The following is a 17,743-nucleotide window of genomic DNA, read 5'->3' on the forward strand; positions in this document are numbered from 1 at the left end:
ATCGCTAATATACATATCATGTAATATATATTAAATTTTTTTATCAAAAATTACATATAAAAAATATATATATTCAAAAATATTTTAAAAACATCTCAGACACGTATCGAACACGTATCTATCATATATTATATATTGAAAAAGATGAATATATCATATATTAATTATGTATCAGTGATGTGTTAATCAAATGCGTTTAGAAAATATATCAATCACGACTTATAAATTAATATATATTTATAAGATAAAGTATAAGAATTGAAATGCTCTAAAAATGTATAAATTATGTATCACTAATGTACATATCATGTAATGTATACTAAAAAAATAGTTTTTTTTATAAAATATAAATATATTCAAAAATTTATTAAAAACATCTCAAACACGTATCAAAGACGTATTTATCATATATTATGTTTTGAAAAGGATGTATTTACTATACATAAATTATGTATCAATGATGTATTAATCAAATACGTTTAAAAAATATATTAATCACATCTCAAAAATTAATAAATTATATTTAATATATATTTAAAATATATCTCTAACGCATAATATAATAAAATCATATGTATATATAAAATATATTTATAGTGTATATTGTTTTTTTAATTTCATATATATCAAAACTGAAAGATCATGTGTTATTATTGTTTTACCAATAAAATAATGTGTAATTCTCTTAAAATAAGTGTGATTGAGTTTTTGCAATAAAAAATACCAATATATGAATGTCAGTATGTCTAGGAAAAAGATAGAAAAAGATAGAAAAAAAAGGGAATGTCCCGTCTTGAACTCGTGACATTTTCTTAACTAAGCAAGACTAATACCATTAGACTAGATACTGCTTTGTGTTTATTTACGGCACATTTACATTTTAAATACAATTACAGCTGTTTGTTTTTTAAATTAACGCGTCAGACGCACTGACGCAGTGACGCGTCTGACGCATAAAATTAAAAAGGAGACATCTGTTGTGTTTCTATTGGCAGGACATAAAATGTAAAGTAACATGGCTAGAGGGATTTTTGATATATTTGTTCCCCCTATCAAGGGGGAATTCTTAATTTGTGCCTCAGGCCACAAAAATTCCATTTTTGTGCCTGAGGCATATCCAGCCCGCAATTAGCCATTGCGGGCTGGTATTAACCAGCTGACTAGCCTTTAATCAGCCCTAATCAGCTGGTTAATACCAGCCCGCAATGGCTAATTGCGGTCTGGTCTCTCTCCATGATTGGGGAGAGAGTAGACACACTCTCTCTCCAATCATTGGGGAGAGATAATTTTTTTTTTAAAATTTATATTTTAATTCTTTTTAATAAAAAGTATTTTTATAATAAAAATAAATTATGAGTGTAGCATTTTGATAAATAATTTTAATTGGTAATTGGCTTATCATTTTTTAAGTCAAATATGACATTTATTTCTAAATTAATTATAGAAATACTTAATTCATATATAAAATTGCCTAAAACGATTTTAAAAATATAATTATATTTTGAATTTAATTTGCTAATTGAATTAAAGTGGTGACTTTTTTGATATTTAATCAAATTGATTTTTTTTTTATTTAATCTTATTCTATTTTTGACTTACTTTATTTAATATTTATTTACTATTTTTAGCCCACTTTAATTTTAATTTTTTATTCCCTAATTTGACTATTCTCCTAATTTATGAGGAAACAAATGTGGACATATATATGATGCGTAAATTATGGTGGGATGATTTATTATATTATTTCTTACCTTTTTCAATCTTTTTCTTTTATTTATGGTAATTTTAAAATCATCTTTTTTATTAATTGTCGTTTCTTTTCTATTATTATTATTACTTGTTAGGCTTCTAACATTAATCCTGTAATAATTCATAATTTTTTTGACTTATTAAGGTTAATCTTATATGTAATTAAAGAAATATGATTATACTTTAATTTAAATATTTTAATTAAAATTTAAAAAGGTATGTCATTTATTTATTTTATTTAACATTTGGTAATGAAATCTTGATAAACATTTTTACTTGCCAATTGACTTAAAAATGGTAGGTTTTCAATATTTATGTCAAATGTGATATTTATTTCCAACTTAATTATAGCAATATTTAATTTATATATATCATGCGTAAATTATGGTAGGATGATTTATTATATTATTTCTTATCTTTTTCAATTTTTTTTTTATTTATGGTAATTTTAAAATAATCTTTTTTATTAATTGCCATTGTTTCCTATTATTATTTGTTAGACTTCTAAAATTAATGCGTAAATTATGGTGAAAGAATTTGGTGTATTATTGCCTGCCTTTTTTAATGTTTTTCTTTTATTTATGGTAATTTTAAAATCATCCTTTTTATTAATTGTCATTTCTTTCCTTTTATTATTATTTGTTAGACTTTTAAAAATTAATTTTTGGTTCAACAATTTAACTATTTTTCTAAAAGGAATTAATATATCTATTTAAAAAAAATTAATTATCTCTCCCCAATGATTGGAGAGAGAGTGTGTCTACTCTCTCCCCAATCATGGGGAGAGACCAGCCCACAATTAGCCATTGCGGGCTGGTATTAACCAGCTGATTAGGGCTGATTAAGGCCTAATTAGCTGGTTAATACCAGCCCGCAATGGCTAATTGCGGGCTGGATATGCCTCAGGCACAAAAATAGAATTTTTGTGGTCTGAGGCACAAATTAAGAATTCCCCCTTGATAAGGGGAACAAATATGTCAAAAACCCTGGCTAGAGAATGTAAACATTTTAAGAAGTGGCCATTTAAGAAAAAAACACCCGTATTTTGAATATATCTGTAATTTTCTCAATATTTAAATAAATTACAGGTAGTTGATAAAAATTTAGATTGCGACGCACTAAAAAACTTCATTTCAATTTTATTTTATTTTAAAGAGTTTTTATTTTTATTATTGTAATTATATTTTAAAGTTTTTATGTATTTGGTTTAATGTATTAATTTTACATTAGGCAATTTACTATCTAATTTAAAATATTAAATATTATCAACTATAATTAAAAAATTAATAATATAATTTATATGCATTTTACCGTATAGGACCTCATTTTATCTAAGGCCGGCCCTGGCTATATATATATATATATATATATATATAAGAATTAACTTTAAAATAAATTTTCTACTGAAATTATGAGACCTAATTTCCTACTGAAATTATGAAACCTAATGTTATTATTAAGGCTAAAATTCCTATCCTTTACAATTCTTATCACTTCCCATGATTGAACTCTTAATTACGTATATCACTTCCCAACATTACGTATGATTAGTAATTGAATAGTAATTGAACTTTAATTAGTAATTGAACCCTTAATTACTTAATTATAATATTTTATATTTTTCAATAGTAATTGAACTCTTAATAGTAATTGAACTCTTAATTAATTAATTATAATATTTTATTATTACAAAAGTGAGTCGTCTAATTAGGATGAACATTAAAATTGTAAAACATGTATATGCAATCTTTATATTGTAAATAAGCCTGTAAAACATGTAGTAATATTAAGGAAAATATAATATATTTTTTTAAAAAAATTACCTCAGAATAGTCAAAATTAACTTTTTTAATTGATGGTTCTTGGATCATAAATATCCATAGGAGCATCACTTTAATTGTAAAGTCTTTTTGACCTTTTTCAATTAAATTGATTAGAGAATTTATATCTTTTGTTATTTTCAACTTCACTTTCAATTGTAAACTTGGCTTTCAATGGCATCAACTTCTAAAGAATTCATGTTTTTGTCGTTTTTACGGCTACTAATTACCGACGGTCCTCGACTTTTACTCCGAACTTCCCTAAACCCCCTATATTTTTAAAAGCTTCCCTAAACCCCCCAATCTTTATGGCGGCGCTCATTCATGGTCCTTATGGACAAAAATACCCTTCAGCATCGTCATTTTTTGGCGGCTGTCATTTAAAAAAAAAATTGACGGCGTCATGTCAGCTGACACGTCACCAAAATACACTAAAAATTTGAGAAACCCAAAATACCCCCAAATTAATATTTTTTAAAAAAATCTAACCTAACCAAAATCATCAACCCAACACCCGACCCATCCCACCCGACCCAACCCATTCGACCTCTCCGGTCGTCTTCTCAGGTAAAAAGATGACCGGAGCCGGTCGTCTTCTCAGGTGAGAAGACGACCCAGCTGGATCGCCTTCTCACTTGAGAAGACGACCCAGCTGGGTCGTCTTCTCGTCTTCTCAAACGAGCTGAGAAGACCAACTGAACGATCTGTTCCTTCAAGAACAGATCTGTTCTTGAAGGAACATCAAGAACAGATGCCCGGAGGGCGGCGGGCGACGGTGGTGGAGCGTGGCGGCAGGCTTCGGTGATTGAAAAATTGACCCGGTGGGTTGAGTTCGATTGGTGTGGTACGATTTGATTGAGTGTTTAGGGGTATTTTGGGTGTTTTTTTTAAGATATTTAAGACATGTCAGTGGACACCTGGCGCAGTCTTTTTTTTATATATATTTACATCCGTAAAAAAATAAAGGGTATTTTCGTCCATAAGGACCGTGAATGGCGCCGCCACAAAGGTTGGGGGTTTTGGGAAGCTTTTGAAAATATAAGGGGTTTAGGGAAGTTTGGGGTAAAAGTCGAAGACCGTCGATGATTATTAGCCCGTTTTTACTTTCAACTTCTCTCAATAAAATTTACTTTCATTATAGAATAGATTTGAAATAAGAGTAGCTACTACCAACGAATATATATATATGAATTAACTTTCAGAATAGTTTCCTACTGAAATTATGAGATGAAATTATGAAATCCAATGTTATTATTAAGACACAAAAATTTATCCTTTACAATTCTTATCACTTCCCATGATTGAACTCTTAATTACGTATATCATTTTCTAACATTATGTATGATTAGTAATTGAACTTTTGAACTCTTAATTATTTAATTATAATATTTTATGTTTTTTAATAGTAATTGAACTCTTAATTTATTAATTATAATATTTTATTATTATCCTTAATGAAACCTATTACGATAATTTTGCATGTTCCCCTCTTTCCACATATAAGATAGTTATATATATATTGGGACGAGGGGATATATTTAAGTGTTTATGTTGAAATTATAATAAATTTAATTTAAATGATAAAAAACTAAAAAAAAATTAATTTAATTAATAATTATGCAATAAAAAAACAATCAGTATAATTATTAAAGAAAAAAAAATCACATGCATGCATATGCATAAAAAGGCATAAATATGAAAATAAGAATTACAAATCACGCACGCTTGCATAAGTAATCTATATCTATACTATATATAAAAATACGGAAGGGGGACAGGCAAATTTACTGAATAATCCTTTTCAGTTTAATATTAAATAAAGGTTTTATAGTCATTAACTAATTAGTTATTTAATTAATCACTATTGCAATTAAAGTCCTAATTAGAATAGGTAGCTAAATTATCTCTAATTTAGTTTTTAGTTTGTAAAAATTAACTAAATTGTTTACAAATTAGTAGGAATACTTATCTTTTATTTTGATTGAACTACAAAATTAAAATATTGTATTAAGTCAATATATTATTATTTAAATTTAAATTTTATTATTTTTAAAAATATTATTTATAAAATTAAGTTTATTATTTAATTATGATTACTATAAAACCAAAAAAAGAATAAATTCAATATGGAAAAAAATTTAATAACCGACTATATTATATTTATTTTTACAAAAATTCTTAACTAATTTAATATTAATTATAAATAAAAAATTAATATAATTATAATAAATTTATTAATATGTTCATTGACAAGTTACGTTACGAGCCACGTGCATAACACGTAATGCGAAACTAGTTTTACTAAGAGTAATTTTGCAAAGTTTAAGGAAAAAGGAGCACCACATGTAATTTTCTCAAATATAAACCGGACACACAAGCCCGAGACCCGCAAATCCAACAACTTTCAGAGTAGATTCCAGGTTCACCAGAACTCGAAATCAATCGTGGTTTAAACCGACTGAACCGTATCGACGAGACGGATAACTTCCGTGTTCTGACTGAGAACCAATTCTGACCACACGGAGGGTAAACCTGCACGAATGCAAGACACTCAAAAGTTAACAAGGTTTAAAAGTATTTCTCACCTTATATGCATACCAACTGTCCGTGAGCATGTTGACATTGTTTACCGCTTTTCAAAATCATATGCTAAATCCAACATTAACATTCTAAAAAACTAACAACGTTAATTTAGCTAATCAAATCAATTCCAGCCAATTATTTAGATATCTTTGGATTACCACAAAAAAGTAGTAATGGTTGTAGGACTTTCAAGATCACCTAAATTAAATTAATCAAACTTAAACTTACAGTTTATGCTTTATGCATATAATCAATTAAGACCAGTCAGACTTTTGTTATTTATTAAAAATCACCAGGTTTAGATGTATGTTTAGCAGTACCTGCTACTTGCTTTGCATGTACAGTCTAGATCGAGTAATATGCGTGTTAAACGTGTTTACTGCTTTCAAACTTGTTTATTTCTTGCACTGTATCCTATATACTGCTATCGAATGTTGAGATGAGAATAAAATGAATATGTCCGGTAAATTAAGCTAATAACAGATAAGCCAAGCATACGAGTATCGAGGAGACCCACAAACCCAATCTTTTGGTCTGATGCACGATAATATTACCTATAAGCGAGTAAAATTATTTTATAGTTGAATTAAGCGACGACTTCATTAACAAAAAATCAACCATAAGCTTGAATGAGCGGGCCCTGAACCCCGCTTCGCTTACGGTATGTGTGTTAGCTCCGTTCAAGTTCTTGCGGCGTTCTTGTACCGAACGAGGTTTAGTTAGATGAATTTAGATTTAATTAGGTTGTTTTATATTTATTTTTAGTGGGTTGGATCATTTTTTTTATTGATTACACGTTTTTAGCAAATATTTTGATCGTTTTCGGACAAAAGGACTTTACAGAGCCTAAAATTAAAGCTTAAGAGGTTTACAAGCCGAAAATGAAGATTAAGGACTATGATAATAGAAGGTTCAAAAGTCAGGGACATTGGGTGATATTAAGCCTAAATCTCTGTAAGACTAAGTAATTAACAGAGAAACCGACACAGTGCTACCTTAATATCACACATGTACCTTTCCTGTAATCTCTAACCTAAACTCAGAACCAAACACTATTTTCTTCCCTGCCGCTGCTACAGCTGTGCCTTTCCGCCCACCGCCGCCTCCCACGCCGCCGTCAGAGCTTCGCCTTCCCCACCGATGCTCGTGCTGCACCTTCAACCCCGCTGCTAGTGCCGCTGCTATCTGTTTCTGCCGTCTCAGCTGCTGCTTCGTGCTGTGCTCCTCCGTTTGCTGCAATCTTTTAGGTAACTCGTTCTCTTGTAATTGCTGGCCAATTGATTGTTTTAACTTTGTAATCGATCTATTAATGAAATGAAGGGGATATATGTATGCATTCAAGGTGTTTGATAAAATGTCTCAACCAGAATTAAAAACTGATTAATCTTTTAACTAAAATACTATTAAAACAACGTGTTTTCACGTATTTTTGAATTGATTAAAGGTGCGGGTTCTTTTGAGTTTTTTGTTGAAAATGATTTATTTGATATTCCGCGCCAAGTTGAGTCGGCAAATTGTTCATTTGTTCATATATATAATGTTGCGCAGGCAAGAGCTAATCTACAAAGTATCTTGTATCGAGTTTTGTCTTTGTTCATGTGGATCAAAAGTATAAATGCATTAATTTTTGTAATGTAAATTTAATCAAAACTCGATTTGGCTCAGCTCGATCAATTAGTTTGTAATGTAAGTTTAATACACGCACAAAATAATGAGAAAAGAAAATCCCGAGGCAGTTTTGAATGTTGTTATTTGCTCTCTTTTGCTTCCTTTTTCTGACTCGTCCATTCTCTCTTTCTCTAAACTTAATTTACTTTGAAACAGAAGCAACAAAGAAAAGATAGAAGGCGGCAATGTTATTCTTCTCGAAAGCTCATTTGCTTTGAAAGAGCAGCAACAAAGAAAATATAGAAGGCGGCAATGTCATTCTTACGGGGATTTTCACGGATTTCTAGAAAGAACACTCACTGGTTTCTTTCTCGCAGATTAAATCACCCTTCCCCTCTATTTAATTATAGTCTCCACTCTCTTGTAGATTCCTCTCAAAAGGTATGGGATAATACTAATAGCAATACCCCTACGTAACTTATTATTTTTCTAAATGGTGCATGTAATTGTTTGACGATTGAGAGAATGGGATCAAAAAACAAACACTTGAATGGATTTAGGTACTTGTTAATGAGTTCTTGTTGGTTTAATTTCCTTTTTGGTGGTGTTTGGTTGTTTGTTTGTATGATATGAGGGTTGGGGAGTGTGTTGGTGGTAAAGAATAAACTTTAGAAAGATAATTGCCTCGGAACTAGAGAATGGATAAGTAATGACTTGAACTTCATAATGTTCCTTGAAATGGTGAAGTATAGTGTTTTATGATTTTTAATGCCAAATTGTGATGCTTGATCGACATTCAAATTGTCACATTTTAGGTGAAAGCAATACGATTTTAATAAAAGTGGGTGAATAGAACATGATTTTAAGCTTCTCATTTTCATTACCTTGCTTAGTTTGTATGGTTTAGCATGCAATAATTTTGTTGTAAGAGTAAGCTAAGGGATGAACCGAAGCTTGTCATGAGTCTGAATTGAGCCTCATTTAACAAAGTGGTTAAGATTTTAGAATTTTTGTGAATTGTGATCAGGACTTTTTTTTTCTATAAAAATGACTTATATTGCTTATGCTATTTTGTTATATATTTTGGTGAGATGAGATCAATTTACTTTTGCTTTGAGTTTGTGCAGATTTATTTTTGTCTCATACATATGTTAATAATTTATAAACTTCATTTTGGATGTCTCTTGCAATTGGTAGATTTTAAATCACAGAGAAACTTCTTCCTGGAGTTCACTGGCTTTTAAACAGCAAATTCATCATCAGAGCAGCTCATTGGTCGAGGTTAAGTGCAATGATTTCTGTATACATTTTCATATGTAGCATTAGGGCATGATAGTTCATGACTGTAGGATGCATAATTTGCGTCATTTGAGGTGTATTATGACTTTTAAATCTTTGGTTCACTTGTCAATGAAAAAAAAAACTGTGCGCCAATTGAAACTATGAAAAATAAAAACTAGAAAAGAAACATTTGTTTTTGCATTTATATAGCTATTTACCTTATTTAAAGTTATTTTTGTTTAGCTTGAAATTGAGACTATATCTGTGATTGAATTAAAATGAAATAAAAATTGAAGAGTAGTGCAATTTTTTGATAATTCTCTTCCCGCTAGAAAATTCATATATGATTCTTCATCTTGATTGGTTCTCTGACGCATTCATCTTCATTCCTCATCTTTTCCAGATTTTTCTGTTTTCGCCTGCTATTTTGTTCATTTATAAATAATGAATGCATCTTAACTTTTTCGACTATCAATCTGATTTGGCATTTAACTTAAGTAGACTATAATCTGCTATGGACATAGATATGTTATACTTGTAAAACCACTTGTCTGCCTAATTAAGAGAGTGGGGGATTTTTTTTGTAATTGCAGGAACAACTTGATCCGTTTTCACTGGTTGCTGATGAACTATCAGTTCTTGCAAATAGGTTGCGGTCAATGGTAGTTGCTGAGGTATCTAATTTTTTTCTCTCCTGTCATCTATCTGTGATATGTGGTTGGATAGTAGCAATGTCAAACCTCTCATCCTTTCTATACTTTTACATATTTCTCTCTTTCTTTTTCTACTTTCAGTGAAGTAATATGATGTTTGAAAGTCAATTCTTAATTTTTGTAGGTTCCCAAGCTTGCCTTAGCTGCTGAGTACTTCTTTAAGATGGGAGTAGAAGGAAAGAGGTTCCGTCCCACTGTATGTTCAATAATCTTTGTTGATCACTGTTAAGGTTCATGTTTTTTTTTTAGCATTGTGTGCTTTGTTTTACTTTTTTATTATTTTTATTATTATTGCTATATTTCCTATTTTCTTAAAGGAAACCAAACCCATTTAATCATTTATGATGAGAGGGTTGATCTTAGTACATTCTGTATATTTCATGTGGTGGTTTTCAGTATTGTTTATGTATTAACTGAAGGTTTTTGAGATTGGCTGCTTGAGAAGAATTTCCAACAAGTTTTTCCAGGTGCATGCTTGCAGCCTAGCATGCTAAAGCTTTTTCAATAAAGTTTTGACACCGTCCATAACCATAGGCTTCTATCATTCAATACATATCTCATCCGTACATTCTAAGCCCACTGTATACAGGGTCATTTTCTTTAATTTCTGGTCTCGAAACATGGAAATCCCAAGATGTTTTTGACGATGAATTATTTGCTAAATGCTTACAAGTTCACTTATATCATGTTAATTTTTACTTAAGTGGAATAAAGCACATCTAAAATGCAGGTTTTGTTGCTTATGGCAACAGCTTTGAATGTGCATATACCTGAATCAACACCAACTAAAGCTGGAGATGTTGTGGAAACACAGCTACGTACAAGACAACAGCGTATTGCTGAAATTACTGAAATGATCCATGTTAGTTTCCAATCATTTATTTAAATACTTTTCATCAATTGTGCTGGTGCATGAATTTACTGTCATGGTCTAATATTTGAAGCGAGTTCACACTGTCATTGGCGCAACTTTTTTTTGTCTTAGGTAGCAAGTCTTCTCCATGATGACGTGTTGGATGATGCAGACACAAGACGGGGTATTAGTTCGCTAAATTTTGCTATGGGCAATAAGGTAAAATTATTGTGTTTGCTCTTTAAGTCTATGTGGTACTTGTTATTTGTTTTTGTTTATGTTACAAATCTTTTGTGGTGATTTCCTGGCATCTGCACTTGTACATTATGCTTCCTCCATTCTGAATAGTCTATTTTTAAGCTGGCTTTTAAGGAGTTAGGAGGGACAAAGAATTGTTTGTCAGAAAAATCAGTTAAACAAACTTGGAAAATGCAATACAACAATTTTCATACAAACACGAAAAGAAAATAATTAGGGGTTGACTAACTAGAACTTAGTGAATTAAATAGAATGCTCAAACAAAACTCGAAGAAATAGGAGTAACTTTAGAGATTTTTGTATTGCTGTCCAATCAGACTAAAGAACAAGAAACAAATTAAAAAGGAAAAAAAAGATACAGATTTTCATGATCTTATTACTTCTTTTTACGAATTGATTTTTAAAAAGGAAATTGAAAACTGAAAATAGGAATAAAGAAAACTATAATCCTGATAACTTAGACCTCAAGTTGAAGATGAAGAAGAAGCTGCAGAAATAAGGACATCATGTACGGAGGATTTGTGTTGCAGAAATAAGGACACAATTTTTATACTTAGTGTGGAAATACAAGGATGTGAAACATAGACATATGTAGGTGGAAGTGGGAGATTGTTATACTGGACGACTCTCTACTAGTAAATGGTTGACCACGTTTGAAATTCTATGAGAAATATAAGCAAGGGATATATAGGATGATGTGGGAGAAGGAAGAAGGTGAGATATAATATAGCAGTCTGGTGAAATTATTTACCCTACACTGTGGCTTGGAGGAAAAAAAAATCCACATACTGATGCAGAAAAGGAAGAATCAATTCTTTTTTTAGAAGTTAGTAAATTGAAATTTTTGGTCTAGTATGTACAATTTTAACTGTCAAGGGGTATTTCTATAATTTCTGGATTCTGTCTTTCATTCTATTTAGGAGTTTTAATTGGTTTGAAATTTTCTAGTTACTATTGCTAGAGAAACTACAAATAATATCTTGTATTGTTTTATTTAGTAGATAGATTTGGAGAATGAAGCAAAATTTCAGTTTTGTACTTCTTTGAACTCTGTTGATTTAGTTCACAAACCCTAAGTGCGATCGTTTTGGGTGCAATTGTCTGAACTCTTTTAATGGTTGGATCTTAGAAAAATTCTCTTATCTTTTTTGTTTTTTCGGTACGATTCAAATCTCAAGATCTCAAAAAAAATCATGTTTTATCATGGATTTTAAGCCTATCAAACCATTAGCTTCTACAAGTTTAACAGAAGAATTGTTTACTCCAAACTGTGCTACATCACATAGTTGGTTCTAAGTTTGGATAAAAATTGGGTTTGCAGAGCTAGATATGACTAAATGATAAACATCAATTGAAAATTGATTGATATCATCATTGGATAAATTGAAGTGTCAAGCACCTGCTAAATTGGCGGGTGAGGGTGAGAGAGAGAGAGGGAAAATCATCTCCTTCAAAATCTCATCTAAATCTAATTCTGAAGTGAAGGAATTACTCAATTGCTCTGCCTTGCTGAATTGAAATATTGGCATGACATTATGGTAGCAATGACATACCTACTGATTTTTTAAATAACATCAGTGCACCAGTATAGATAAGCATGAATTTCTTTTGCATATAAATGTTAAATGTTGCCTTGCCTAGAATTTTGACTTCGCTATTTTTTCAATATATGCCAGTCAGTTTCTACATTGTTTACCTTACAAGCCTGTAAAGGATAAAATCATAAAGAATTGGAACCCAAGTTTATGTTCTCATTTATTGCAGGTAGCGGTACTAGCTGGAGATTTTTTGCTTTCACGAGCTTGTGTGACTCTTGCTTCGTTGAAAAATACCGAGGTATTTATGTATTCTTCTCTCTTAATTAAGCATATAAATAAACAGTTGTAGCAATACTAATTCCTGGCCTTTTCATCTCTAAAGTGGACTTTCAAAATATTCTTATTACTATCCTTCAGATTTCATTATCATTGTTTAATAATCCTAGTAAGAGTGAGTGCTGATAATTTGGAAGTCTTCATAACCAATTTTCATTTTGTGCGCAAGTTTCTTTAGCTAATAGCCTTTCCGCTTCTGCCATTACAATTATACCTTAATGACACTCATGTGCTAAGTAATTTTTGTTTCAAATTAGTTTATTGATCCATACTTTTGATCTGTGCGTGCTTAAAGATGAATGTATTGGTCTGAGAATGTAACAGTTCAGGGAGGTTTTTTTGGGGGAATTGGAGTTGTTGTGTTGGTTTAAATATATTTAACATCTACGTCCTATTAGTCCATTGTCTTCACCATTACACTTCGTAATTGTAGGTGGTTTCACTCTTAGCAACAGTTGTAGAGCATCTTGTAACGGGTGAAACCATGCAGATGACTAGTACATCTGACCAACTTTGCAGGTATGCTTTTGTTTTATTTGTAGATAGTTTATAGGTTTTAATAGCGTTGTATGTTTCCTTTTTTCTTTTCATATTTTGTAATCAGCATTTGCGATCTGAATGTCTATCTCCTAATCACTTCCGCATTGTGCAAACATCATTTCCTCTGGCTCCAACTTGTTAAGATTGCTCGTTTCTTGCATGCCTAGCAAGGGCTTAGAGGTTTGTGTGGCAAATTAAAATGGGAATCCTTATAAATGGAAGTCTACGTTATTGAATACTTGGATGTGATTTCTCTGCTCTAAAAATACACAGGAACATTTGTCTGCCTGTTGACGTCACTCTGTGTAAATGACGGACTCTTGTAACAGATCTTATTTTTGGCCATCTACATTCTTAGAGGGTGGGGCGGTGCATTCTCTTGTTTCGGTTGCTGCGTATTTCTTTTCTCAACACATGCATATTTATCTTAGCTACTGTTTATCAAAGTAATTTTATCAAATATGAAGTAGCAGGATCTATTTTGTGGAATTTTTTGATTTCCTTTTCGTAGATGTAGTTCAAAACAGGAGCATAGGGGAGTGCAGCTAATTAAAGAGCTGAACCCCGTTATTACAATTTACCACTACTATTTGGTCATCTAGAAAAGCTTCTGTGTTTTGGTCCAACAAATATTTTTCAAACCTTTTCTGTTTCGTGGCCATTAACTATTGGTCTTATTCTGTGTTTGGTCTATATCAATGTTACATGAATATGCTTAGACAGACTGTTCTATAGATTTATTTACTTGATAAATTCCTCTGATATTCAGATTTCAGATGTATGCCAGATCCATGTTTTTTAACAGCTAAATTCTGAACAAGTTATATCTCCATTTCTGGCATATGAATTGGGTGTCTAATACAATGCATATTGGTAGATATTACTTTTCTAAGATGCGGCTCAGAGTCATGCATGTGGATACATGTGATGTTACTGTTTTTTATGATTGCATACAGTTATGTATAGTCTTGGTATCTGGTGCAAGTTTTGTATCATGGCATTTTACCGACAGTTACCTTCATGATGTTTCCCAATTTGTGTAAAAACTCAAAATTGTATTTTTATGTAATGCAGTATGGAGTATTATATGGAGAAGACATACTACAAAACAGCCTCTTTAATTTCAAACAGCTGCAAGGCAATTGCCCTTCTTGCCGGGCAAACAGCAGACGTTGCTATATTGGCCTTTGAGTATGGCAAAAATCTGGTTTGTTAATTCTTTATTGGGCTTCCTCTGTTTTCTCCATTAGTACTTTCTAGCAACATGTTTTGAAGTGGAAAGTCTTTTACCCTTTATTTGAGAATCATACAAAGCGATGCTAAAGAAAAAATTATGGGATGGAATAAGAGATGGAAGAAAATAATAACCTAATTCTTGGGAAACCTAGTAAAAGATAGAGAAATTCAAATTTTTACCTTGCTTCTAAATTATAGCTTTCTATTTTATTTGTAGCAACTAGAGAACCAAATACATATGGTGAAATTTTTCATATTTTTGTGCTCATGGTCCATTAGTGTGGTCTAATTCTCTCTGGCCTAAAGTGTGAATTTTGCTAAATGGTGAACTCTGCCGGTCAAAGTGTGTTAGTCCCTTACTTTTCTTTTTCACTGACATTCTATGATGACTCCTAACCTTCAGGACTGACTTTATTTTGCTTTGTTAACTTTAATCCCTTAATTTCAATCTGAACTCTTACCAATCAATGTTGTTAATGACCTTACTGATATTTCTTTTTGCTAGTCATCCATTCTGGATTTGTTCTTATTTTTTTTGATACAAATGGCTTAAAATTATATAATTAACTTTTCTCATTATTTTAATAAATGGCTTGTAGAGCCTTAGAAATAAGTTTGACTTTTTCTGATTTGAGGTACAGATTAATATAAATATCGTGCTAAAACTTTGACAAATTCTTTATTCAGACCACCTTTTTGAGATTTCAAATAAAAACAAACAAAAATTTAGGGATTTGAAATTGGACTGGTATTCAATTGTAATGGTTTATGAATTCTCAAGTTCATATTGAACTAACTGAAAATCTCTGGTTCACATCAAAATTATCTAAAAGTATGAGCATGATGTTTGTCGAAAAGTATAGAAAGTTGAGGCCTGGAGGCTTGGTGCACTTTATTCTGTTTTCCTTTTCTTTTTATTGTAACGGAAATGTTGCTGCCTGGAGTTTCATGGTTTGCTTTACATCACTGCACTTGCTGTTGGCTGCCTTGTTGCCATACCATCTTTATTTGTTCGCAGTGCTTTAATTTGTATAACTTAACCTGCTTCATGTTCCAGGGTTTGGCATTTCAATTGATAGATGACGTCCTTGATTTCACAGGCACATCTGCTTCCCTCGGAAAGGGTTCATTATCTGACATTCGTCATGTAATCTCTCTTTCCTTGTTTTGATATCTGAATGGTGGACAAATTAGATGATTGAAACTACTAATTATTTAGAAAAGTTCACATGCCACTGGTAATAATTAATCTAACATAAAATTGACATGAGATTGATACATTTTCAGATGTAGACTTATTTCAATCAAATGCTTATGGAACACCAAGTCATGAATATTGAACTTTCATGTGGTTGTCTTTTTTCACGTGGGCTGTTTCTTTTATCTCCAGAAGGCTGCTTTTTTTTTTTGGCCCTTTTCGTGAACTGCAAATGCTGGATTTTAAATTTGATTGAACTTTGAGTAAGTTTAAGTGATCTTATTAGGGGTGTGCAAAAATTGAATTAAACTGAATAAGAAACGGTTTGGTTTCATATATTTAAAAAGTGTGTTTTTTTGATTCAGTTCAATTTGAAAGTGAACATTTTCAGTTCATTTTTGGTACAACCTGAATTAAGTTTGGCTCGGTTGAAAATATTTAAATCCTAATAAATTTTAGCTGACTTCAGAATAGACACTGCTAGATATCAGTGTTTGACCTGTTGGGACTATTTTTTTCACATGATGGTATTCATTTGGGTAACTAGTATTGCAAATAACAAGTCGTATTATAGCCTACATTTGTTAATTTATCTTTTTTTTTTGAGACAATTTTGCAGGGCATCGTGACAGCTCCAATATTGTTTGCAATGGAGGAGTTCCCCCAGTTGCGCTCACTTGTCGAACAGGGCTTTGACAAACCTGGAAATGTTGAGATTGTAAGTTTCCGTAGACTTCGTTGTCTTTAATGAAATTGAAGGTCTCTCTGACGAATTTACTAAAAACAGGCCTTAGAGTATCTGGGCAAGAGTCGGGGAATACAAAGGACGAGAGAATTAGCTGCAAAGCATGCTAACCTCGCTGCAGAGGCTATCGATTCGCTCCCAGAAACTGAAGATGAACAAGTAAGAATATCAAGGAGGGCATTAGTTGATCTCACTCAAAGAGTAATCACAAGAAATAAGTAGCCCAACACTTTCCATACCAACGATACTGCAATAGGATTTTGCATTTATTATTCATTTCCTTGCCAAGAAAATAAAAACATTTGTAAATTTTGATTTTCTTAGTCAAACACGAAAACATTGTATTTGTACTCCACGCCAACTTCGTGTTTTAACGAGTGTTCTCGTCCCATAAAGATCAGATAAATTTTCTATTTTGGGTGTTAGATACATATGCAAAAGAACTATTACTATTGAGTTAAGAGCTTTGCGGATATCGAGCTGTATATTTTTTAAATAAATGGCTGTAAAAAATTTAATTTTACTTTTTGATAATTCGATTAATTTTTTTTTTAAATGTGAAGATACTAGCTCATTTCAGAAGTGTTTTCTTATCACAGTAGATAGGATTGTAAAGAAAAAATGATTGATTTTTTTTTTTATCCCCAATACATCTTCAATTTTGCTTATGTGGATGTTTTGCTTGCTTCCCTTTCCTCTATCAAAATGATAATTACTTAATAACCAAATAGCATGCTTTATTTTTGTGCTTTAAAAGTAACGTTAGAAGCTATATAATTCCATAAGACGTTCAAGGTATTATTTTCTAGATAAAAAAATGATGATTTCAATTTTCACCTAAGAATTGTAGGGAGATCCTTTTAGAATTTACCAAAATTATTAATTTTTTAAAATATTCTTTTGTGCTGTAAAAGTAATGTGGAAAGTCAATCTGATTCAATCAAAATCATATGGAGTAATACTGAAAATCAGGGGCAACGTTAGAAATATTTTTAAAAGAGGACAATATATTAAATAAATAAAAGTGTAATAATATATATAAAAAAATTAATTACATAATAAACATAAATAAAAATAAAGCTTGACCACCTAAAATATAAGATGGCTTTGCCCTAGTTGAAGATATTATTTTCTAAATGAAGAATTTTTTTTTTAACTTTTGTGAATTTCATAAATATTATTTTTATATTTTAAAAGTAATTATAGAAGCATTCTAATTCAATCAAAGTCATAAGACATTAAAGATATTATTTTCTAGATAAAGAATTGAGAATTATAATTTTTA

The 17,743-nt window shown here is 31.0% G+C and overlaps 1 protein-coding gene across 1 annotated transcript; it reads left to right on the top strand.

The window, feature by feature from the left end:
* The first annotated feature begins 7,103 nt into the window (after window positions 1–7,103).
* LOC126660302 (solanesyl diphosphate synthase 3, chloroplastic/mitochondrial) lies at window positions 7,104–16,871 on the top strand. The gene is made up of 13 exons (XM_050353714.2): window positions 7,104–7,399; window positions 7,977–8,201; window positions 8,958–9,041; window positions 9,635–9,715; window positions 9,879–9,950; window positions 10,485–10,616; window positions 10,740–10,826; window positions 12,630–12,701; window positions 13,173–13,258; window positions 14,354–14,486; window positions 15,573–15,662; window positions 16,333–16,431; window positions 16,501–16,871. Exons 2-13 carry the CDS (start codon window positions 8,073–8,075, stop codon window positions 16,678–16,680), a joined length of 1,245 nt encoding a protein of 414 aa, XP_050209671.1. The 5' UTR covers window positions 7,104–7,399; window positions 7,977–8,072; the 3' UTR covers window positions 16,681–16,871.
* Window positions 16,872–17,743: the final 872 nt, after the last annotated feature.

This window comes from Mercurialis annua, linkage group LG8, assembly GCF_937616625.2.
Source record: "Mercurialis annua linkage group LG8, ddMerAnnu1.2, whole genome shotgun sequence".
In the NCBI taxonomy this organism is placed as follows: Eukaryota; Viridiplantae; Streptophyta; class Magnoliopsida; order Malpighiales; family Euphorbiaceae; genus Mercurialis; species Mercurialis annua.